Source organism: Hyaena hyaena, unplaced genomic scaffold, assembly GCF_003009895.1.
Source record: "Hyaena hyaena isolate Hyena2069 unplaced genomic scaffold, ASM300989v1 scaffold_31, whole genome shotgun sequence".
Classification (NCBI taxonomy): domain Eukaryota; kingdom Metazoa; phylum Chordata; class Mammalia; order Carnivora; family Hyaenidae; genus Hyaena; species Hyaena hyaena.
Genome location: NW_024080664.1, coordinates 2,599,286 through 2,622,324, shown reverse-complemented (window position 1 = coordinate 2,622,324; position 23,039 = coordinate 2,599,286). Strand labels below are relative to the sequence as shown.

At 59.8% G+C, this 23,039-nt stretch overlaps 1 protein-coding gene across 2 annotated transcripts in view; it reads right to left on the bottom strand.

Moving 5' to 3' along the window:
• The window catches only part of PER2 (period circadian regulator 2), a 37,656-nt gene extending 15,333 nt beyond the window's left edge, over positions 1–22,323 (bottom strand). Inside the window, exons 1-9 of one of the 2 annotated variants that reach the window (XM_039228621.1) lie at positions 22,224–22,323; positions 12,574–12,785; positions 12,067–12,129; positions 10,920–11,074; positions 7,845–7,966; positions 6,891–7,092; positions 4,963–5,014; positions 3,699–3,841; positions 2,051–2,129 (exon numbers count right to left, since the gene is read on the bottom strand). In XM_039228621.1, the coding sequence (XP_039084552.1) occupies positions 2,051–2,129; positions 3,699–3,841; positions 4,963–5,014; positions 6,891–7,092; positions 7,845–7,966; positions 10,920–11,074; positions 12,067–12,129; positions 12,574–12,785; positions 22,224–22,274 (1,079 nt within the window). In that variant the 5' untranslated portion in view covers positions 22,275–22,323. Of the gene's footprint in view, positions 1–2,050; positions 2,130–3,698; positions 3,842–4,962; positions 5,015–6,890; positions 7,093–7,844; positions 7,967–10,919; positions 11,075–12,066; positions 12,130–12,573; positions 12,786–20,960; positions 21,022–22,223 lie in introns of those variants that run through there. The other variant, XM_039228622.1, reaches the window with a different exon arrangement.
• Between the last annotated feature and the right edge of the window lie 716 nt (positions 22,324–23,039).

The window sequence follows — 23,039 nt, the reverse complement described above, 5'->3', positions numbered from 1 at the left end:
GGGGGAAGGGACAGGCTCCAAACTCCCAGGAGAGCAAAGTCAGGGAATTAGGCTAACAGAGAACAGTCGTTCGGTTAGTTAGCAAACAACAGATGTCAGCATCCCACACGCCTGTGATCAGAAACTAGCTCCTGGCTCTTGAAAGAGTAAATCATGAGATCACGTTCTTGCTTTTTGTCTTTTAAGACCTTTTCTTTCTTCCTGTCCTTTGCCAGTTTGGCCAGAGGGGGCTGGGCATGGCTTCTTTTAAATAAGTTTTGCCTGGACTCTGGAAACCCCCGTGTGGCTCTTTTCCAGCTCAAGATATTTTGCTGCTATGACTTTGGCCGCTGACTGTCCGGTCCTGAGAAGCTGCCGCACGGGCTGGGGGCCTGTGCGCGGTGCCGTCGGGTTTCCTCTGCAGCGGTCACCCTACTTTTGCAACAATATTTTGGGGTGACCGTCTCGGTGCCCCTCCTGCCTTGGTGTCCGGCACGCTCTGCCACTGTTCCCCCTTCCGAGCCACAGCTCAGCCTCCCCACCCCGGAAGTTCTTGCATCCGGACTGCTGTGTCCTCAACCGCTTCCAAGCAGGCACCCTCTGGCGGAAGGGCATTCTTAGCCTTTAGAGCGAAGCTGGTCCGTTCCCAGTTGAATGGAGCTTTTCCCGTGGGCCCAGCATTAGGATTAGATCTTCTCCTCCTGGTCCGACGCACACTCTCCAGGCTCTGTGTGTTCATTTGACAGACGTACAGAATGTTCCTGGCGCCCTTCCAGGTCCAGGCTTGGCCAGGGGAGGGGAGGAGGAGGAGGAAGGGGAGGAGGCGGAGGAGGAAGAGGGAGAAGGAAGAAGGGGAGAAGGGGGAGGAGGGAGGGAGAGGGTGGGGAGGAGCCCTGGCCCCTGGCCCAGCTGTCCTGCGCTGCGGGCCGGCCGCCTGCACGGCTTTGCGGAGGAAGGCCCTGCGGACTGCGCACCTGCTTGTGACACGCGAGTGGCCCCGGGGCTGCTTTGCCAGCAGGGTTCTCAGGCTCTGCAGGACGGAAGTTACCCTGCAGGGCCCACTCTCCGGGACCCCATGGGACGGGGCTAGGCGGGGCCCAGGAACCCGCACGCGACACCTTGTGTCTCTGGTGAGCCACCACAGGCGCCAGCAGGGCCGCCCTGAGTGCCCGGAGCCCACGGTTCCCGGGCTGCCGGGGAGCAGCTCCTTCCCGAGACGCTCCGTGTCCAGGGTGGGTGCCTGGTGTCTCCAGGCAGGTGCAGGCAGTGGGGCAGACGCGATCCTCGACGGCATCTGTGAGGTCACCCGGCCCAGGTGAGAAAGCCCAGTCGTGGTACTTCCAGGTCCACTTCCCGTGGGTCTTCCCAGGGAGGCCCTTCCCCGTCACAGCCAGCAGCCGGCAGCCCCTTCTGTCTCGTGCAGGCGGAGCCGGGGTGGGGGGGCTCCGGCCCCAGGCCAGCCAACCCAGAACCCGCTCGGAAGGCCAGGGTCCCCGCCTCCAATGGCACCCTCTGTACCAGCCACGGCACCTTGAGTGGGAGACGGAGTGGCGCTCCGGGCAAGCACGGAGGTGACCTCCCCCTCCCCCGCGGGGAGGACTCTGGCACACACGCGGGGGGACACGTTTCTGCCGGGATCCCACAACGGCCTCCCTGCTCCAGTCCTGACCCGAGCACGCCACCCCTGGCCGCTCCAGGCCACACTTGCGTGCGATCGTGAAATGAGCATAAACAGGATAACAAAGCTAGACTCAGGCAGAACACTTATCGGCTCTCCAGAACATTCTACAGACACAACGTCCACACCTCAGGGGGCTTTCGGGGCAAGTCTGCCATCACTCCACTGCCTGCAGCTCAACAGTTTTGGAGGTTACCACTTTCGTCACACCAACATGTAGGCTACAGAGCTTTCACGTCAGAACCTGAAACTTGATTGAGCTTTATTTAGCTGCTAATAAGTAACCACCGAGATAACAATGAACCACTAAATACCACGTGATTGAGTCTGCTGACCCGAAGGGCACGATGCTGACTCCAAGACATGCACAGGGCACAGCACCACCCTGCTTACCTTTCATCCACATCCTGGAACAAGCAATTCGGTGTGTGCGTGGTCGTAAAAATTCTCTTTTCAGGAGGAATGCGAGGGGCTGAAAGAAGAGAATTTTACACAAGTTTCTGATTCGAACACACACTTGCTGCAGTTGTATTACAGCTAACGGAAAACGCCGTGTAGATTCATAGGACGTGTGGCAAAGGGAAAGATTAGGGAGTGGACCCTGGTCAACGGCCTGTCGCACGGGGGACAGAGCAGACCCTGTGTGAGGTGACGGCCAGCCAGCCTCCTCTGCTTCTCTGTGGACAGGCTGAGTCTAGAAAGTTAGGCGCCGCCATGTTAACAGGACCACGTGCTGACGCGTAGGCTTCTCTCGGCAAAATCATGCCAGAAGGCCACATTCGTGATCTTCCAGATCCAACAAGAGTGAGCTGAGCAAATTGTTTTCAAAAATGGGTTAAGTGTTTAGATTTAAAATTCTCAGCAAATGTCACCATGATGGGGACTTTACAGATTCTGGGGCAGGCAATGGTGACAGCGTGACTTACATAAAGGAAATCACATACCCAGAATTTTCCTCAGTTACCAAATTCATGGACAGAGCATTCAAACATCCAAAGCTTTTCATTCGTGAAGGAGAATCATGTTGGGGAATAACTCGTTGAAATCCAAGTAATCCCCCAAAATCTTTCTTGACTGTTTGGAAGACACTATGCTATATGGAGAAACCCCTCAAACATCTGAGAGAAAGCCACACACCTAAAATGCTTCTATCAGTCTTAAGAAACACCTTTTTAAAAGCCGACATCATTAACCACGGAGGAAAGTTCATAAGCACAAGGAAACGTGAACTAAACCGGATCCCCATGGTTCAGCAGTTACATGTGGCGGCTGCTTTCTGGGAATTCCGGTCTCGGAGCTTGCGGGGCTGCCAGGGCGAGGACCCTGGGTCCCCACCAGGTCGCACAGCCGATACCGAAGGACGACCATGTCACGAGGGCTGTTCAGTACGCGGGAGTCACAGGAGGATAGAATCAGGGCAGCAAAGTGCTTGGGGGCCTTTGGGCTTCAGGGGAAAACCCAGATTTGGGGGTTGTGGGGGGAGAAGGTGGTCTAAGCCAGCAGGACCAGGAACGGACAGCCAGTGGGACGAGCCTGCTGTGGGGGGCTTTCTACAGGCAGAGGGGGGGCGGGAGGAGCCGGAGTGAGGAGGGGGGTCGGGGCCAGCCTGCCCGCAGAAGTCGGCGCACATCAGGAGGCTGGGAAGTGCCGTAGGAGGGGGTTGAGCCAGCGCTTTATTTCTCAGGTGGGGGGGTGGCGTGGGGTTCTGAGCAGGCAGCGTGGTCCCTGACTTGGGGACCTGTCAGGGCCACCCGCACTACATGGGTGGAAGGCAGAGGCGGGGGAAGGGGAAAGGGCGCTCCGGTCACAGCAACAGCCTGGTCACAGGCACGAGATGCCAGCCTCCAGACCCTCTGACAGACACAGGGAGCCCCAGGGGACAAAGGTGGGTTGCGTCCAGAGGGGGACAGAGACTCTGCCCCTGGCTGGGGGCCGGGGGGAGGCCAGGGCCAGCAGTCAGCCTTCCTGACGCTGGGTGTGACCCACGGAGTAACTGAGGCACCGCGCGCAGCCTGGGCCCCCGCCTGGGCCGGGCTGTTACCTTCGTAGCCCGAGTGCACTCTCTCTGCCAGGAGCACGCAGCACAGCTGACCCTCGGCGCCCTGCCCGTCCCGCACCTTGACCAGGTAAGGCGTCATGCGGAAGGGCTGGTAGCGGATCTCGCTCTCGTGGCTCTTCCCGACACTGTGCGGGACAGCAGGGTGAGAGGGGGGCGGTCAGGGCAGAAGGGATCGCCCCGCACTGCTCCCGGCCGGTCACCTCTGCCCCCACGGCGGCTGTGGTGAGGGCACCCCGTATTTATTGTACCGAAGCCTGGGAAGCAGAGGCAGGCTCCCCTCTTGGGCGCCCAGGCCACGCTGGCTGTGCTGCCCGGGGTCTGGGGTCTGCGCCTCTGCCCCACTCCCTCGCGTTGCCATGACATGAGAGGGCACCGCGAAGACCGGACAGCCCTGGGCAGTGGGACACCTTCTCCAGAGCAGTTCATGTTTTTCTTGGGGGAGAAGGCATTGCGTCAATACTGAGGCCCCAGCCCCGGCTGCCCAGAGCATCAGTGCCCGGCCAGGGGCCCCTCCTGGTGCTGCGGCCACACGCATACCCGGTCCCCTGTTTTGGGCCAAAAGCCTGTTGGGGAAGCTATGGGGCTCTCCCTGGAAAACACACACTTGAGCTACAGGCTACATGTGCTTTCGGGGTCCTCTCGGGCCCTGGGGTACGGGCCTTCCCAGTTAAGGGCCTTGGGCTGCTGTCCCAGGTGATGGGCACCAAGTCCTGGCTCCAGCTGACGTTCTGCACGAGGAACGAATCACCCTACCGCTGGCCATGCTGTCTTAACTCCCCGTGCACATTTTTTTATTAAAAAATTTTTTAAAGATATTTACTTATTATTGAGAGAGACGGAGCGCAGGCAGGGGAGGGGCAGAGAGCGAGGGAGACACAGAATCTGAAGCGGCTCCAGGCTCTGAGCTGTCAGCACAGAACCGGACGTGGGGCTTGAACCCACAAACAGTGAGATCATGACCTGAGCTGAAGTCAGACACTTCACCGACTGAACCCCCAGGTGCCCCTCCCTGTGGACATCTGAAAGGCAGTTTGCACACAGACTTTTCAGGAACATGCATGCTCTATGGCAGGGTGCCTTTGCAGGGCCTCTACCCTGAGGAGCCGGGGCGCAGAGGGGCACGGGGCGCAGAGGGCCACGGCACAGCAGGAGATGGTGGGGGCCCCTCCCACACCTCCTCAGCCCCACAAGCGGGGCTCCGGGGAATGTTTGCGCCCAGCCTGGGGAAGCCAGGCACGGGGCTTACCTGACTCGGCAGAAGAAAGATTTCTCCTCCATGCATTCTTGAGCAAATGAATCTAAAAGAGAGAGAGAGAGAGAGAGAGAGAGAGAACCCTGAGTCACTCATCCAGTCGCACCAACATGCCACAGGGAAGAGGGGGAACCCGGAGCCAGGTGCGAATGCCCATTTACACGGGTCCCAATTGGAGCCCTCGGAGACCGTCTGGCTGAAATGGGCTCAGGAGCACTTCAAAGGCTACGAGTCTGTCGTCAGAAGGCTACTGTTGGTGGAACGGTTCAGAAGCTGCCACAGACGCACCAACTGATAAACCACTTAACCTGGGAAAACACTGACTGATGTGTGGAACGTGTGTGTGTAGAGCTCTAAGCACTTCTACCGACGTGTTTCGGTCGTATTCAGTTCTAACAGGCGGCCATTCCAGAGCTCATGTCAACCCTTTCACTAAAATATGAACCTTCTGCAGAATCTGAGCCACTGAGCAACACCGGCATCACCAGAGACAAGTGAATGGTGTTGCTGCAATAAAGGCATTTTTTAAAATCTCAGACGTTCATCTTTCACATCAAGTTTCCTCTACTCAGAAGAAAAAGGAAAAGCAGGAAACCCCTAATGAGGGAACATCGTGCAGAATTACCGCCTGGAAGGGCGTCAGAGAAGTCACCTGGTCCTTTTTTATTCAGACAAAAGCTCAGTGGCAGCCACCCCAGGGGGACAGTGCCGGTCTGCTCACGCCGTATACCCTCGTGCGGAGTGATGTCGCTTCCACGCAGGGACCTACGGGTCCTCGTGACACACCCCATGAGCTTTAGTGACATGACCAGACAGTCCGCATTGGGATTTCTGGGAGAAGGCAGGCGGCTCTACATCTGAAACCAAAACTGAGCGCCTCCTTTGGGGAGTCGGCCCTACAGCACAGTCCCGGCTCGTCCGCTGTCGGGAAGGTGCGGCGCGGGGGTGGTGGCCAGGTGGCCGCCGGCCTGCAGACTGGGAGCAGGAGGAGGAGGGGAGCAGGTGGGGACGGGGGCCCACGACCCAGGAGGCGGTGCGAGTGGGGCTGAGGAGCAGAGATGCGGACCTGAGTCAAGGGCGAAGCAGGTGCCAGTTCTGGGCGATGTGGGGCCCAGGCCGCCTCCAGCCACGGCCACGACTGAGGCCACGCTTCTCTGGGATGAACCCCTGTCCCGCCGAGCCCCACTGTTCCCCTGTCCCTCCCTCCCGGTTCCTTAGTGTCCCTGCGCTTCAGTTCAAGTTCAGCTCCAGGAGACCAGAGCCCCATGGCGGACGGGCAGACAGATGCTGCGGGGCTTACACAGCAAAAGGGAGGCTTCTGCTGGCGGCCTGGTCACTGACGGCGTGGGGGGGCTTCGGGGAAGGCCTGAGCTGGCTGGGGCCCTCCCCTGTCTGCTGCCTTCTGCCAGGACCCCGTGCCACATTTCTGCCAAAACTCGTCTGGCCGCTGTGCAGACTGGAGCCTGACCGGCCTGCAGAGCTCGGGTCTGAGCCCGGTCCCTGGCGCAAGGCCGCCCAGGCCACGGCGAGGAGCGCTCGCCCCGCCACTGCGGCATCGCCGCCTGGCCCGGCCCTGCGGTCCCGCAGGAAGCAGGCCCTGGCCTCTGCGCCCCGCGGGTCCACCCAACATGCCAGCTTCTCAGAACAACTTCGTTTCTAACACGCCTAATGTTTCTTAAAGTCTTCTCGAAAGGTCTTCCCTCTCTGAAGTTCATGAAGACTCCTTTCCTATGTTTAGCCTGAACAAGCAGCTTTCTGTCTTTGGCCTCAGACAGCTGTCGCGCAGGGGCACCGAGCGCCAGTTTCTGGCAGAGGAGAGGTGGGGCACGTGCCCTGTCCCGGGGGAGGGCCAGCCTGGGCCCCCGGAGCCCCCATGCCCTGCGGGCACGCGAGAGGGGGCGTCCAGCGCCCCGGGCCCTCACCTGCCCCGCTGCAGACGCTCCAGGGCGGGAGCTTGTAAGGCGTGGTGGCCGCGTGGAAGACGCTGACGTCGTGGGGCGCCAGGAACTCCACGAACCTGGCGCCGTGGAAGACGTCCCTTTTACAGTGAAAGATGGAGGCAACTTGGTCAGAGATGTACAGGACCTTCCCGGTGACCAGCGACACCACTGCGGCAAACATGCCCTGGAAGGGAGAGGCGGCTCAGTGGGGACGGCACTCGGGGCCTGGACGGGCTGCCTGCCCCCCCACCCCCGCAAGGGCCACAGGCTGGGGGCAGGGGAGGCCTCTGGGCCGCCTCCTCCCCTCCAGCCCGTCTCTCTCCCCGGGAGCGGGGCTCCCCCCAGCCCTACTGGCTAGCGGCCCGAGCCCTGGCCCGGAGCTCCCAGGGGCTTCAGCCGCGGTGGGGACACTGGAGGAAGGACGTGGGAGGGACCGGGGAGCCCCGCTCTCCAGGCCAGTTCCGCCAGGATCCCAGTGTGTCTGCGTCCCCACCTGCCCTTGGTCTGCTCTCTGCAAAGTAGGGGCGCAGGGAAGGGAAACTTGACTCATCTTCCCCCAGACGACCAAGGCTGCCCCCACCCTAACGGCTGCTTAAAAACACATGAGCGTTGGAGTCTGGCGAGCTGAGCTCAAATCCCAGGTGCCACCCCCCAACATGAGCCTAAGGTCACCGGGTGACTGCTCGGTCACGGTAGGGCTTGCTCTTACACAGGCCAGGAACGGGGTGGGGTCACCGGGAGGGAAGGACAGTCTCAGAAAGCCTTGGGCGTCTGCAACACAACTGCGGCTTCTGAATCACTGACTCTACCTCGTTCTCATTTAAGGCAAGAACTTATTTCCTGATATCCTGAACTCTGCAGCAGGCGGTGTAGCCAGCTCACCCGGAGGAAGGGCTCGGCCTGCGGGGGGAAGGCTCTGCTCGTGGGGACACTTACTGCGTTCTTCACGATGAACTCGGAAGTGACCCCCTCGATGGCCTCCACGGTGTAGGAGGGCACGCCGGCGCCGCAGGGCTGGTTCTCGGTGGACATGAGCAGCTGGTAGTACTCCTCACTGGCTGCGGGAGACACAGGGGGCCCTGAAAACCGCTCCGACCTCCCCTACCTCCCCGCGTCGGGGCTCTGCTTTCCTCACGGAAAAGTGGGCTATGTGCGCTAGCTTCCTCAGACGCCGGGAGAAGAGAACAGAGAAATGTGAAGGCAAAGCAAACAGAAATCTGTTTTATTTTTCCAGAAAACTCTGAAGACCTGTGATTATAGAGCTTCTAACATGGTAAGCACACGGGGCGCCTGGGGGGCTCAGTCGGTTAAGCGTCCGACTTCAGCTCAGGTCATGATCTCACGACTTGTGGGTTTGAGCCCTACGTCGGGCTCTGTGCTGACAGCTCAGAGCCTGGAGCTGCTTCAGATTCTGTGTCTCCCTCTCTCTGCCCCTCCCCTGCTCATGTTCTGTCTCTCTCTGTCTCTCAAAAGATAAGTAACAAAAAATAAAATAAAAACAAGGTAGTAAGTACACATTATTCTAAATAAGATGGGTGTAGAGTTGCACCTAATCCTCAGTTTGCCCACAAGGTCTTTAATCAGAGCACAAGGGCCTCCCCCCGGAGGATGGCCGTGGCCCCAGTACGTGGTCCCCGCTGGCCCTGGTGCTGCCATCCAGACAGACCCACTCATCCAGGACATACATCTTTCAAGAGCAGACTATCATGGTGCTGCCCCAGCCTCCGGAGGGGGTCAGCCCCCGGGCAGGGGTGCTGGCAGACCCGCCCTTCAGTGCAGTCTGTGAGCACCCTTGGGTGGGCTGGCCGGGAATGGGGTCTGTTTTTACTATACTAACCCTCACAGAACAGACACGGGTTTAGACAGGAGCCTGCCGGGAAACCGGGGCTGACGAGGGCACCCCGGAAGCCAGCGCACGCCGCACACCGCACGCCGCACACCGCACGCCGCACAGCGCAGAGCCTGGCTCCCCACGCCCGGCACAGCTCTTCCCGCCAGGCTGCGCGGGATGAGCGGCGGCGCCCTCCTGACAAAAGCTGTTCAAATGTCAGGAAACATGGAGACTACTTGGGCCGTGGCTTCGTATCCATCACAAGTGACAAACCTTGCCCTGAATGCGAGCCGTGCCTGGAGGGAGTCACTGAGGGTAACAGAATAAAGCCATTGTCTGGTCTTGATCTCAGCCCCCCAGGCTTTTCTATTCTTACGCTTGTTTCTGGTGTACAGAGTCCCCTGGGGCTTGTGTGTGCGGGTTGTGCACACGAGGGTCAAGTAGGTAGAGCGGGGCCGGGGCTCCCTGGTAGAGGGACAGGCACCCCCTCGTCTGCCCTACGAGATGCTGGCTTGTCTTCCGTCTCTGCTTGCTGCTCATAAGGGACCAAACCAGCTAAGAGATTCCTCAAAGTGCAGGAGTTAGGGGCGTTTCTGGTATAACGGAAAGGGTTCCCCTGGTGTCCTCCAAGCTTTCTGCTGTGTTCTCGCAAGCTCTGCGGGGAATGTTAAACAACTCTCCAAGCTCGCATCCCCACGGCCAGCAACAGACCAAAAGGTGAGGCTGCCCAGACCTTTCTGACTGTCTGCAGCTGAAGCTTCCTGACATGACCCCGAACAGAGGGCTCACGGCCCGACCCCTGGGGACGGGCGTCTGCAGAAGGGCTCCCCCAGCAGCCGAGCTCCTGCTTCACGAGAAGAGCTGGCGCGTGTGCGTGTCCTTAGGGCGCTGTGCCCCTTACTTGTCTGGGAGACAGAGGCACCTGCGGTCACCTGAGTCCCGGGGGGGGGGCGGGGGGGGGGGCAGGCACCTGCTCACGGGAATCCAGCCGCAGCCCCAGTGAAGGCAGACTCAGCTCTGTCGGCAGTTACGTAAGGGGCTTAGAGTTTACGGAAATGTCAAGCGTCTGAGCCGGATGGTGCAGATTTTGGAGACTGCAGTATTGTTCACAGAGCCCGCACTGCATCTGTGAGGATGCGGCTCAGGTGTCCTCAGGTGGAAGCCTTGGTCTAGGCCACGGACCAGCCCCAGGGCCCTTACATAATCCGCTCCAGCTGAGAGCGGAGCAGCATGTGGGCGGAGCCTGTGACGGGAGGAGGCGCGGTGCCTGGCTTCCTGGGTGAGACACATGCACTTTTACATCAAGAAACCAACTGCTCAAGGGGCACCTGGGTGGCTTAGTCGGTTAAGCGTCCGACTTTCGCTCAGGTCATGATCTCGTGGTTCGTGGGTTCGAGCCCCGCGTCGGGCTCTGTGCTGACTGCCAGCTGGAGCCTGTTTCAGAGTCTGTGACTCCCTCTCTCTCTGACCCTCCCCTGCTCACGCTGTCTCTCTCTCTCCTAGAAATAAATGAAACATTAAAAAAAAAAACTGCTCAAGGTCTCAATCAGGAGCCCTAAAATACTGTCCTGTGAGAATGAGATCTGGCAAAAGCCTCCCTGTGTCTCTTCTTTGTTATTTTTATTTATTTATTTTTGAGAGGTGGCGGGGAGAGAGAGAGAGAATGCACAGCGGAGGGACAGAGAGAATCTGAAGCCGGCTCCGCACTGTCAGCACAGAGCCAGACGTGGGGCTCCATCTCACGAATCATGAGATCATGACCTGAGCCGCGATCAAGAGTCAGATGCTTAACCCACTGAGAAGAGGAGCATTTCTTCTTGTCAGTTTTCAAAGGAGCGACCAGCCCTCAGCTCAACTCACATTCCCGCTGCGAGCTGCTCACGCAGCGGGGCCAGCAGCTCTGGCCCGAGCCTGGAGGACCCTGTGCTCTCTGACCCCAGCCCAGAGCACAGAGCATAATGCCGCAAATACGCTTCTTTCATCGGCTGCTTTTCTACCTGTTGTTTTTCTCTCTCTAAAAGCCAAGTACAGTAGAACACTGCTGAAGAGTTAAGGTTTCCCATCATCGCGCTTCACCAGACTCCTACAACTTCCTTCCAGTCTCAGGACTGGGTTTTAGAAAGTGGACCCCAATCCCGCCAATCTCTACAGGCCTGGATCCCACGCATGGCCGGACATACCTTTCACCTGCTTCACACTCCTCAGTGCATACTTCAAGGTCGCCAGCGTGCTGGCCTTCCCTTTGGCCTTCTTGTCTCCAGGGAGGTGGACCTTCAGCTCCTTCAGTGTTTTTATCAGCTCCTTGTGCGTGTCCGCTTTTGCAGACTGCTCGCTGCTGTGGGATTAAAGAAAAAGGCGATCACACGTTCGCTTCCCTGGCTCCTCCTTCCCGGGCCTCTAGCCGCGTGTCTGCACCAGGCCCCTAGGACGGTCTGGTCCACGCGGGTCTCTGGCGCACTGTGGGATGCGCCGCAGGATCCCTGGGCTCACCCGGCACAGGCCGGAAGCAGCCCCACCACCTGTGACGACCGGAGAGGTCTCCTGACCCTGCAGACATCTCCTGCGGGGGGGGGGATCGAGACGGCCCGGCTGAGGACCACTGCTCTGACCCAAGTGAGTGTGGCACGAACCCCTCCCCCGGGGCTCCCCATCCCCACGGCTGGAGCCCGCCTTTACCCAGCACGGCCTGCTGGTCGACCCGCAGTCGGGCTGAGCCGGCCCCCACCTGGAGCACTGGCTGCCCGACCTGTGTCAGACAGAAAAGCATCGAGCGATGGACACTACAGAGCACAGCAAAGCAGTTTCCTGGGGCGGGAATGTGAAGGAGGAAAGTTCCAGGAAGGACGTCTAAACTTAAGGATACAGAGACAGCAGGAAGCCGGAACAGGTGGGCACCTCCTGGTAAGAGCAGAGGGAGCAGAAAGAACACTAGAAATCAGGTCTCTCTGGGGGAGATGGCCAGGTGCCCGCACGCCCGGGCCTAAGGGCTGGGGTCTGCCCCAGCCGTCATACAAAAATTCTGCGGACAGGAAACAAAGGATATCTGTGTCACAAGCACCTAGAGTGGGCACGGAATGTTCCAGGTGGACATGTCTAGGGTGCAGACATCTGTGAAGATGGGTAGGAAGGGCTCCAGACGTGGGGTGCCACCAGGGGCTCTGAGTAGCCGGTGTGTGAAAGGGCCCCTTGGCTCACAGCCAAGCCGTGCAGACCAATGGGCTCTGGCAGAGGCTTGAAAAACTGTCCTGTGACCCCAGGGTGAACCTCCAGGGACACATCCCAATGTGTCCCAAGCCCCAGAAGCAAGGGGCTTCCAACGGGCCTCACCTGCAGCCACTCGCTGTTGTGCTGTGTTCGGACTTCGCCATCAGGAGGCCAAAGGCGTCTGGGCTGTAAGCGTGAGACAGGAGGCCAGACTCAGAGGACTGCACGCCCCCCTCGCCTCCCCCCATCCCGCGAGAGTAGACCAGATTAAGCCAATTGAGAAAAAGTATGAGCGGGAGAGAAAGCGGGAACAGAAAACCTTCTGATACCAGAAAACCGAAGTTACGAGAAGGACCGAGGGACCAAAGTCATTTGCTAGCGGGTCTCCAGACCCCTTGCCCCCAAGATCTCGCGGCTCCTGCTTAGCCTCTGTCTGCTGGCGGTCAGATATTCCACACCCACAGTCCCATTGTTAGAGTAAATTGTGGTTATTCTGAGTTAATGAGATTTTTTTTTTAATGTTGAAAAACTGGGTCATTGTGATTTAAAGACCGCAAAAGCAATCAAACGGGAGGAGACGCAGGGAAAACAGACATGGCCTGGCCTGGGTGGGCCCAGGGTCCCACCTACCCCTGGTGGGCGACGGGCGGCCCGCCCAGCACCCCCAGCTCCTCGCTGCCCTGCGTGGGGTGGTTTTCGCTGGTTTCATTTCCGCTGGAGCCACTGCTCATGTCCACGTCTTCCTGGAGGGGGTTTCCGTGAGGCTGGGGCTCCACCAGCTCCTGGGTGGGGGCGTGGGGCAGGCACCCCGCGTATCTGTTCATGTTGGCACCACAACGAAGCTGGAAAAGAAAGAAATGTCAGCGGGCCTCAAAGACTGCAGTCATCGCGGCTGCCTCTGAGATCTGTTTCCACATTTTGCTAAATAAGCTGGAAGCCGTCAGTCAATTGCGAGTGTTTTTGTTCTTATTCACTGAGCACCCCCCTGCCATGCATTCCCCGGCATCTCCAACTGCCGACGTCTGGTCAGGAGCCCACAAGGGCGTCCGTGCCCACCGCCCACCGTGTGGGGAGCTCTGGGGAAACTACGGATCCCCCGGACGGCTGGCGCGGCCTAGGAGCCTGCGTTGTACAAATCTACCCGGGTGACGCTGGGGAGCAGGAGCACTCAGAAGGCTCGGCAGCCCCAGCTGCAGGGGACCCCAAGTCCAGGCCGTGGGCAGGGCACACCTCCCAGGAGAGAGGAGGCTGCGAGGCAGGGGCTGCCCTGTGAAGTGGGCAGAGCGGGTGTGCGCACGCGGCCTGCTGGGGCAGAGGGACCAGCGCGAAGCCACTGAAGGACTGGAAGTAGCGGATGCGTGGACCCTGTTGCATCTGGACGCGTCCTCACCACTGTACGGTGCAGAAACTAACTTGCGCTTTAGGGGCCGAGGGTGGAGGGGCTGAAGTGAGAGGCAGGCCGGCCCTCAGGCTCCTGCAGTCATCCTGGAAGACAGCCACGGGGGTGAGCGAGCGGTGCGTTCTCAGTTCTCAAGGCAGGACCTGGGGGTATAGACCCCTGGCTCCCCTCCCCTCCTGACCTTGGCGTCAGGAAGCCAGCAAGCAAGGGCACCCGCTGGCACAGGCCTGGAAGGCCAGCCTTGGGCACTGAGCGGGGAGGGCCCAGCCGCAGCGCCCTGACTGAGCGGAGTCCCTGGGGACAGAACGTGTGCTCAGAGGACCAGCGCAGACACGGGGTTGGTGGCGGTGACTGTGGACACACAGTGTCTCACGTAACCCTCGTGATCAGAGGCCACGGAAAGCACACAGGATGCCATTCCTAGTTCCAGTCCACAGATGAGAAAACAGGTCAGTGACTTGCTCGAGGCCACCATGGCTCTGGATCTGTGCCCGCCTGCTCCCGAAGACGGGCACCCGGGGGGAATCCAACCACATTGGCCTCCGGGAAACAGCAGGTTCGATTAGACCCGGCCCTGCTCATGAAGCAACGAGTGGGGAAAAGCCCACGTGCAGCTTCTGAAGACGGGCAGCCCGGCAGAAGAACCGAAGCCACAGGGTGTGGGGGAGGCCAGCCGATCCAGGATGGCACCTACGCCGGATCACAAATAAAAACCAAGAAATGGTGGGTTCAAGGAAACAATTAATCAAGGACGAGCTGAAGCCACAGAATGAGAAGAAAATGCCACCTGAGAACAGAACATCAGAGAGACCAAGCCCAGAGTCAATAATGAACGAGATGGCCCCGGGGAGGGGGAGGGGGAGCACGAGGAACTCTGAAAAGTGGAAAGAGGGAGCAATGATATCAGAGCCGTGTTTCTACCTGTGGTAACATCTCTTTCTGGAAGAGATGCCACGACATTAAGAGAGAGATTATAACGAAAGATACACACCGAGAAAGCCACGCTGGCTGCAGACGGGTTCGCAGCTGCTGGTCGAAGGACCCCCTGAATGCCCGGCAAAGTTACCAGAAGAGTCCAAGCCAGCAACGTCCCAATGATAAATGATGTTTTCAGGGGGAAAACATCCAAACGGGAGAAACAAGCAGATTAGCTACAAAGGATGGAAAGTCATGCAAGTCCTGGGCAGAAGACACAGAGAGGAGGAGGAGGCTGCGGTCGAAGGGAGGAGGCCTTCGCCGAGCACGCCTGCCCATTATGGGCTCAGCGGCGGGCTAGCAGGGTCCTGGATCAGAGGAGCTGAAATGCCTGAGCAAAGTCAGGAACAAAACAAGTCTACTACTCATCTTTGTTTTGTCCATTTGACTGCTTGTTTTGAACATTTCAGGCAAGTTCTGGCTGACTCGTTGACAGAATGAAAGATGCCAACTTTGGGGGGAGAGAGAGACCAGACACTAAGAACAGGCTATTCCCACCAGGAGGAACGCCCAAGTTCTATAAACACGGAGGGATGCTCGACCTCGGCAGTCACGAGGAAAAGGCAAAGGATGAGGCTACCAGAAGTGAGTGGGACTGAAGGTGCCCAGCGTCCACGAGGCTGAGGACTTTTGTGCACTGTGGTCACTAAGTCGGTCTTTCTGGAGGGGACTCTGCGCATGTCCAGCAACATTTATAATCTGCACTTCTTCCCACTGCCAGGAGCCCCTCTGCCCGTGGGAATGCCCGTATGCGGGCGCAAAGACCCATGAGTGTGGTGTTGGAGGGATACAACCACCAAAGGACGTCTCGGGCACCTTGTCCACCACGAGCACCCTGGCCGGCGCCAGCCTAGACTTCAATCTGAGCGTGTGCCTCCCCTGCCCACGCAGCAGTGGGTGAGCTCCTCCGCTCCCACGGCTCGGAGCCCAGCCCCCTTCCGCATGATGGTCTACGGCCCTGACGCTCCGCTCCTCCCTCAGGGACTTGCGCTTGCTGCCCCCTGGTGCCCAGAAGACCCATCCTGCAGACAGCCCGTGTCCACCCTGCACAAACAGCACTGACTCCCCCCCCCCCCCCCGGCCCGCATCCCCAGTGGCTTCCTCTCCTCCACCGTGCGGCCGCTGCTGGACTCCCCCCGTGCTCCGCCCTGATGTGCTGAGCTCTGAGCTGGTCCCTGCTGTAACCCCAGAGCCCCCCACGTGTTGTTAAAGGCGGGGACACCTGTGCTAGAGGACACTGCGCACCTGCTAAAAAGAGGTGGGCAAGACACCCTGGTACAGGAAGACGCTGGGACACAAAGGAGGACATCACAGGACACCGAATAACAACATCAAAGTGGCACACCGCGCTCAGGCGCTGCTGTCCATTGACTCACTCGCTCCTAGGGCACGTGGCGCCTTGGGCTGGTGCGCGTCGGGGACCGGGACAGGCGTCTCCTGTCCTCACAGAGCTTACGTCCCAGTGGGGGAAAGATCACGGGGACGGCGTATATGGCGGGTTAGTGCTAAGTGCTACGGAGAAAGAAGCACTTGTTGCGGGGGGAGGCTGGGTGTGCCGCCAGGGAAGCCGCGTGCACAGGCAACGTCTGACCTTGTACTTGAGCCCCCATGGGTGGCGCTGAGTCACAGCCCCTGGGCCTCGCTCTCCTCAGGCCCACAGCCACCACTGAGGGTATGGTCCCTGGGTCCTCTGGGCCTCACACCAGAGGCCACCGGGAACGCTGGGCTGTGCTGGCCACGCATGGCCTTAAAGGAGGCCCCTGCCTCGCCAGCTGCTGCCGGGGGGCCTGGCGAGGCAACTGGGCCTGAGGGACAAGAGCTCTGGCCGTGGGGGGTGGGAGAGAGGCCCGGTCAGCAGGGAAACAGCCGCTGTGTCCCTCCCTTGGATGGAGTTGTGAAGCTTTCCTTTCTGTCCTTCCTCCTTCTTTTTCTGGACGGCCTTTCTGACGAGGCCCTGGAGGCTCAAACACCAGCTGGGCCTCCTCTGTCTCAGCGGGTGTCCTCGCGGGGGGGGGGGGGGCTCATCCGAGCTTCCCTGCTTCCTCTTCCCCTCACTCTTGCTGTCCTGGGACAGGGAAATGCTACTGTTAAGACTTGGCCCGGATCCTGCTTAGAAGAGTAAAGAGAGTGAGAGAGTGGGCCAGGAAGGTGCTGGGGGAGAATATTCTAGGCAGGGGGTGATGGGGAAGCAAGTGCAAAGGTCCTGAGGCAGGGGCATGTGAGGAAGTGGGACCAGTCTGGAGCAGAGTGGGCGAGGCAGAGGGCAGGAGGGTGATGTGAGGTGAGAGCTGGATCCCCAGGACCTCACAGGGGCAGGGCCAGGGCCCCGGCTCCATCGTGAGTGAGATGGGAAACCGAGTCCTGAACAAGATCTACCAGGGGGAAGCAGTTCAGTAGAGTCGCCAAGGGGCTGTCCAGGGTGCTGAGGGCATCCCCGCCCCTGCCCTCCTCCTTCCCCAGCGCCCTGGATGGCATCCATCTCATCCCACAGGCCCCCCCAGATGAGCGGCCGGGCCTCCCTGCTGAGTGAGTCCTGAAGGCCGAGGGGTGAAGGGGGCCGCCCTGTGTGGCGAGGGCACCGGTGGGTTCCACCTCTTCCCAACGGGGGTGTGAGCCGGGCCAGCTCCTAAGCCTGCCGCGCCTCGTCCCCTCACCGGTGACGGGGGTGACAGCAGCACCCACCTCTCGTTGGCTAAGTGACCCAGCCTGCGCCAACCGACTGGAATGCAGTTGCGTCCGACAAAGGCTAGCTTTTACCCGGACCGCCAATCACTACGGGCCAACAGAGGGGTACGAAATAATTTTTTTTAAAGGAGACGTCTCCCTGCCACCAGGAAAGCTGCTCAGCCGGGCGCCCCCAGCCCAGGCAGTGAAGACCTGCCCCAGGCGGTGGCATCGCTCACTCTGCCGCCCTCCGCCCCCGGGCGCCTGCCTGAGTAGGAGTCACTGGGTAGGAGTCACGAGATTACCTGGGCTGGAGAGCGCATCTTTGCCCAGAGGGTCTGGCGAGCAGGACAGACGCGTGAAGCAACAAACCAACCAAACCACCTGAAGCTTCATCGTTCCAGAAAATGCATCGCTCAGCACCAACGGCTCCGAGGCACCGGCCTCGCTGTGCCGACTTGGCAAAACCAGCACGCTCGTCAGAGCGGACTTTGCCTCCTGCCTCCCACAAACGTTCACGGAGCACCTGCTGGTGCCGGTACTGCCAGGGCCCTGGGGAGCCCCGGGCCACACCTGTGTCCGCCCCTGGGGAGAAGTGCTCAGAGCCCGGGGCGCCGGGGGCTCCAGAAAGGAGAGGACGGCCAGGCTAAAAAGGGGGCGGCGGGGAAAGCTGGGGTGCCCCTGGCCGCCCCCTTTGCAGATGTCCAAGGGAAGGATCCTGGTCATGTGACCGCCCTTTAACAGCAAGGGTTGCCCTGACTGGACACAGGAACATTTAGAAAGCGCAGTCCGCAGTGAGATCATAGTCTGGGACAGCCTCACAATAACACGGGGTAAGGGAGGGGGTGGGGGGGAAGGAGGGGATAGGGGTGTGGAAGGAGAGGGGCCGGGAGCCAGCTGGTCCAAGCCGGCTGATGAGTTCATCAGGGTTCATTACACCATCCTCTCTACTTTCACAGGCATTCAGAGTTTCCATGGTAAACAGCAAAAAAAACACACCAAAAAACGGCATGAAAGCACAGCCTGGTCCAGTTCCACCCTCTGCGGCCGCCGCCGCCACACTTGAAATAGTGCATTTCTTGGTGGAAATAAGTCGGCGTACGTGTGGTCCCCTCACTTAAGGTGGTCACATTTTTGAAACAAAAGTTCAAGATACATACAGAAAAGCCCTAAATCGTAAGGTTTTGACGTGTGTCCATGAACTGACTTCACCCGCATACCTCGTGCCCAGCTCTGGAGGCAGAACACTGCCAGCTCCCCTCCCCCAGAGGCCCCCGGGTCTGCCCCCCCCAGCCGTCACCCACCCCCTGGGTCACCGCCAGCCCGACTGCTCACAGCCTGCTTCATCCAGCCGGTTTTCACACTTTATATGACGGGCATCTCACAGTCTGGACTCCGAAGCCCGCGGAGTTTTACAGCCCCGAACATTGTAACGCGCTCGCTACTTCCTGGTCGAGCCAATTCCCCCGAGGCCAGGCTGCCTAATCCGGAGAAAATGTTTGTCCTGCTACATAAACACCCGCGCTCTCCATGGCGACGACCGGCGGGGCGACTGAGGAAAACGCCGTCCAAATATGGCAGGAAGAAGGCAGGAGGGAGGCGGGCGGCCTCCCCAAGGCTCCTTTTCATTCCCTCAGCTCTGCGGTCCAGAGCCCCACGCTCGGGTAGGCGGGAGGCACCTCAGCTTCCGGCTCGGGTGCGGGGGGGAGGGAGCTGCCCCGGCGCCTGCGAGCACCCCGGCCGCCCGGTCGCCTCCCGTGGCCCCGCGGCCGCCGCCTGGGGTGAGCACACTTGTTGCAGACCTGCTGAAGCCGGGGCTGACGGGACAGCTGAGGGGCGGCGCCCATCAGAGGCCCCTGGCAGGACCCCTGGCTCCCCGCGGGGTCAGCAGGTGGCCAGCCTCGCACGGGGGGGCGGGGGGGCCCGGGGCGCAGAGAGGTGGCGCAGGGGAGGGGTTATGTTTCTTCTGAGTTTTGCCCAATAAAGTCGTTTTGAGGGCCACTTGTTCTTTGGACTAAATAACCGCTGGGAGGTCCTGCCAGTCACCTGGTGGCCTGACGGAGCCTGCGGTTCGCGGAGGGCCCGGAAAGTTCCATCACCGTCTGAAAACAGAGGCGTGCCCCCCATGATTTCTCTGATAGCGCGTGCGTGAGGAAACGCAAGCGAGGGAAGCTTCCCTCCTCCCTTCGAAGCCGCGGCCCTGCCTCACCGGGACTGTGATGTGACCTGAAGGCGAGAGCGCATCAGACACCTGTCTCCGCGTGAGCGCTTGGGGAAATCGGCCGTAAGTAACCGGAGCCCAGAAACCCAGGCGTGGAGGCAGACCGGGCAGATTGTCTCATCGGAGCCCCTCCGCGCAGGTGAGGACGCCGAGGCCCAGGGGGGCGGCTGAGTCACCCCCTCTCTGCCCAGCACCTCAGCCCCCACAGAAAGCCTGGCCGCGTTAGTTCTGCACCAGTGAGTCACACCAAGATGAAGTGACAGATAACTGTGAGCACCCACAGTGGCTCCCTTCGCTGGCATATCACGTCGCTTCCACCGAAGAAAGAGGAGTCCCTTTCCTTGTTTCACTCCTATGCCTTAGAAAAAGTGATGAACTTCGTATGTAAAAACTGTTGCCAATTAAAGCCTTCAGATAGAGCCCTGCTTCTTCTCGGCCAAACCCAGCCTGGGGCAAGAAACCCCCACTGGGGCGAGGGGGTGGGCATCGCCCCAGTGCGGCCAGGGAGAAGACGGCCCCCCCAGCACCAGACAGGGGAGGTGAGAAGCATTCGTGGAGAAACTTCCACCACGGCACTGGGCTTCTTAACATTTGGGGGACCTGGGGCTCCTCTCCCCAAATTCTGGCCCAGTCAGCATTCGGCACCCAGTTTCAGGCCTCTGTAGAATGTGGGACGCTCACCCCGACCCAGATCAAGAGCCTCAGGAGGATGGAAAGGTCGCGGCGAAAACCCACGGCCTGGCCTGGCCCTGCGGTGGGGTGTGCCTCAGTTTCCTAATCTGTCAAGCCAAGGTGTTACCTTGGATGGCTTCCAGGGCGCCTTCTGTCTCTGCTGTATGAATCAGCTTTCCAAACTGCTTTCTGCTGTGTACATTACGGAAACCCCAGCAACCAGATTCTCGTCCCTTACCTGGCCTCTCTGGAGCGCAGAAGCAGGCCGCTACCTGCCCCCTGGTCCATGTGCTGGCCGTGGCAGCCAAGGTACATCCCCAAAAGATGGTGTGATTGCTCATCACACAGCGGGGCCCCCTTCTACTGAATCTGGGGAGAGGGGGTCAATACAGGGAGGTCCAGGGGAGGCAAAGGGGGTGAACCCTGGGTGCGGCCTCCCTGCCCACAGGGTTCTAGGTCTGGCCTGGGCACTGGGGCTCTCTTCTTTCTGCTCACCTAGCCCACGGGGCCCATGGGCTGCCCGGGTAACGCTCCTAGACCAGCGCCCATCAGTGGTCCTTCCCCAGCCTGAGACGTGGCTCTCTGGCCTCAGAGCAGGAAGCCAGCCCCCCAAGGGGCCCTGCGTGTTCCCAGAAAGGCTGCACTGAACCGGTGACCTTAGCCTTCCCAGGACCCTCTCCCCGTGGGGCACAGGGAGGCGGGGTAGGGTCCATTAAAGAAGATCATCTAGAGAAGAACAGTCCCCGTGTGGGAGTCACTCGGTAGCTCCGCGACCTTGGACAAGTTGCCTAACTAATCTCTCTGGACCTCAGTTTCTCCATCTGCCAAATGGGGATAACAGTACTCACCCCAGACCACCCCTTTAAGACGAGAGGAGTCAAATGGCCCAGAAAACTCTGGGACTACGCCTCCGTGGGCTGCAGGAGCCGCCGCCGCCCGCCCGGCGCCGGTCCACGGACCCCCAGACCGCTTGCCCGAGGCCCAACCCGGCGGTTACGTAACCAGCCAGGGGGGCTGCCCGACCGCGCTCGGCGCCGCAGCCTGGCACCCGCCCGCCCCGCCCGCCGTGTCACGCCGCGCCCTCACCGAGCCGCGTCCCCGCTGGTCCGTGCGTCCGTCCGCGCGTGGCTCCGCCAACCCGGCTCCCGCCGCCGCCGCCGCCGCCGCCGCGAGCAGCGCGTAGCCCGCAGCGCCGCCGCGGCTGTCACATAGTGGAAAACGTGACTGCGCGCGCCGCGCCCGCCCCCGCCTCCAGCCATTGGCCGACGCTCAGCCTCATCTGCATACCGAGGGGGCCGAGCCTGCCAGCGCCGCGTGTTCATTGGCTGCAGCGCCCATCGCTCTCTTTACATAAGTCGCACATGGAACTCCATGTTCACCGCGTCGGTTCCTCAATGAAGACGCGGCGCGCTCGGCTCCCCCTCCTCGTCTTCGCGAGTGGTCCCTTCCACTTCCGGTCTCGGCGTCTCCCATTCAAGACGGCCGGCGTCATGTGGCTAGGGCAGCTCGGAGTGGCGCGTACCACCTCGGCCGGGGGGAGCTGGGTGCGGGACGGGACCCGGTCCAGTGCACCTTGCACCCGCCGGCTGGGCCGCCGGAATCCTGCTGAAGCCCGGGCCCTGGAAGGCCGCCACCTGTGGCTACGGGCCGGAGGCGCGCCCCCGCGAGAAACTCTCTGCGGACATCTTTCATTCCTATTCATTCATTTACTCACTCCCATTCATCCTTAGCTGGGCGCTGAAGCTGCTGGGGAACCACCCAAGGCTGGCCAGCCGGCCGGGTGCACGCCCACCCAGGCCACCGAAGTCCTCACCTGCCAGGACTTCAGCTTCCAAGTGGCCTTTCTTATATATGACATCATGTGTTGCAAATTTTGATTCAGCAAATTAGGACATTGTTACTAGGAGCGGGTACCAAAGAAAGAAGCGGTGTCCCTGCTCCCAACCACGTCATTAGGGGAAAAGGACTGTCTCCTTCATAAAAAGGGAACTTAAATACTAAATGGGGCGGCGTGGATCTTAGATTAACCAAGGTCAGAGTTATCCGCAGAGGGTCCGTGGGGGAAGCAGCACTTGAAGAGGGGAAAGGAAAGGCATTTGGTAAAAGGCGAAAGATGTGTGCGATCTGAAGATAAATCAGAGTATTGGAAAGGCATTTGGAAAAGGGAGGTTTTCAGAAGGCGTGAGCCACAGAGGCACATGGGCGGGGCGGGGGTGGGTATATAGGGCTCTGGGACACAGTAGGTCCGGAGCATCCTGCTGCCACTTTTTCTTTCAGTAAGCATTGTTGGGGGCACCTTAAGCCCGAGCCTTCTGTTTAAAGAACCAGGAGAGAGAGAGTGGAACTTACTCTCAGACCAGCTGGAGGGCTGAGGCTTGCTTGTAGAACATGAAACAGCATGCAGGCTCTGAGGCAGTTCAGCTGCTACAGGCTCAGAGACTTCAGGGTCCCGGCGGGCAGGGGAGGCTGGCTGGGCTCTGAGGGGCTGAAGGGGCCCAGCATTTCCCTCCATCTCCCTGCAGGCAAACTAAGCTGCTAGTTCTCAAAGCCAAACCCACACTCAGGAATTCCTGTGTTGGAGCCACTTCTTTCCCTCTCCTTGACAAGGTGTGGATACAGCTTTGTCAGACACAGATGCAAACTGGGGCAAATACCAAGTTCATCAGGACAGCCCTTCCCACATAAGCCCTGAGGGGCCTGCTGTGCGGTCCACACACCAAAGTGATAGTGGCCCCTCCTCCTGTTTCTCTGACACTGACACCTGGAAACCCTCCGTGCCTCCCTGCCTAACACACACACACACACACACACACACACACACACATACACATGCACACACACACACACCAAGCAAATCCAGGCTCAGCTGCACCCTGCACACACCCAAAGGCCTTTTGTTTCTTCACATACATTGACGTCAATGGTGAGCTCCATTGTTCTGGAAACAAGAATAAACAGACAGCTCATTCACATCACACAGAGATTCTTCTGCTCAGCTTTTCCTTAGTCTTGCTCCATATTCAGCCTGTAGCCTAATGTCACATTTCCTCCCTAAATTTAGCTCTTTCTTTCTTTTTCTTTTTTTTTTTTTTACATTTATTTATTTTTGAGAGACAGAGTGTGAGCAGGGGAGGGTCAGAGAGAGATGGAGACATAGACTCTGAA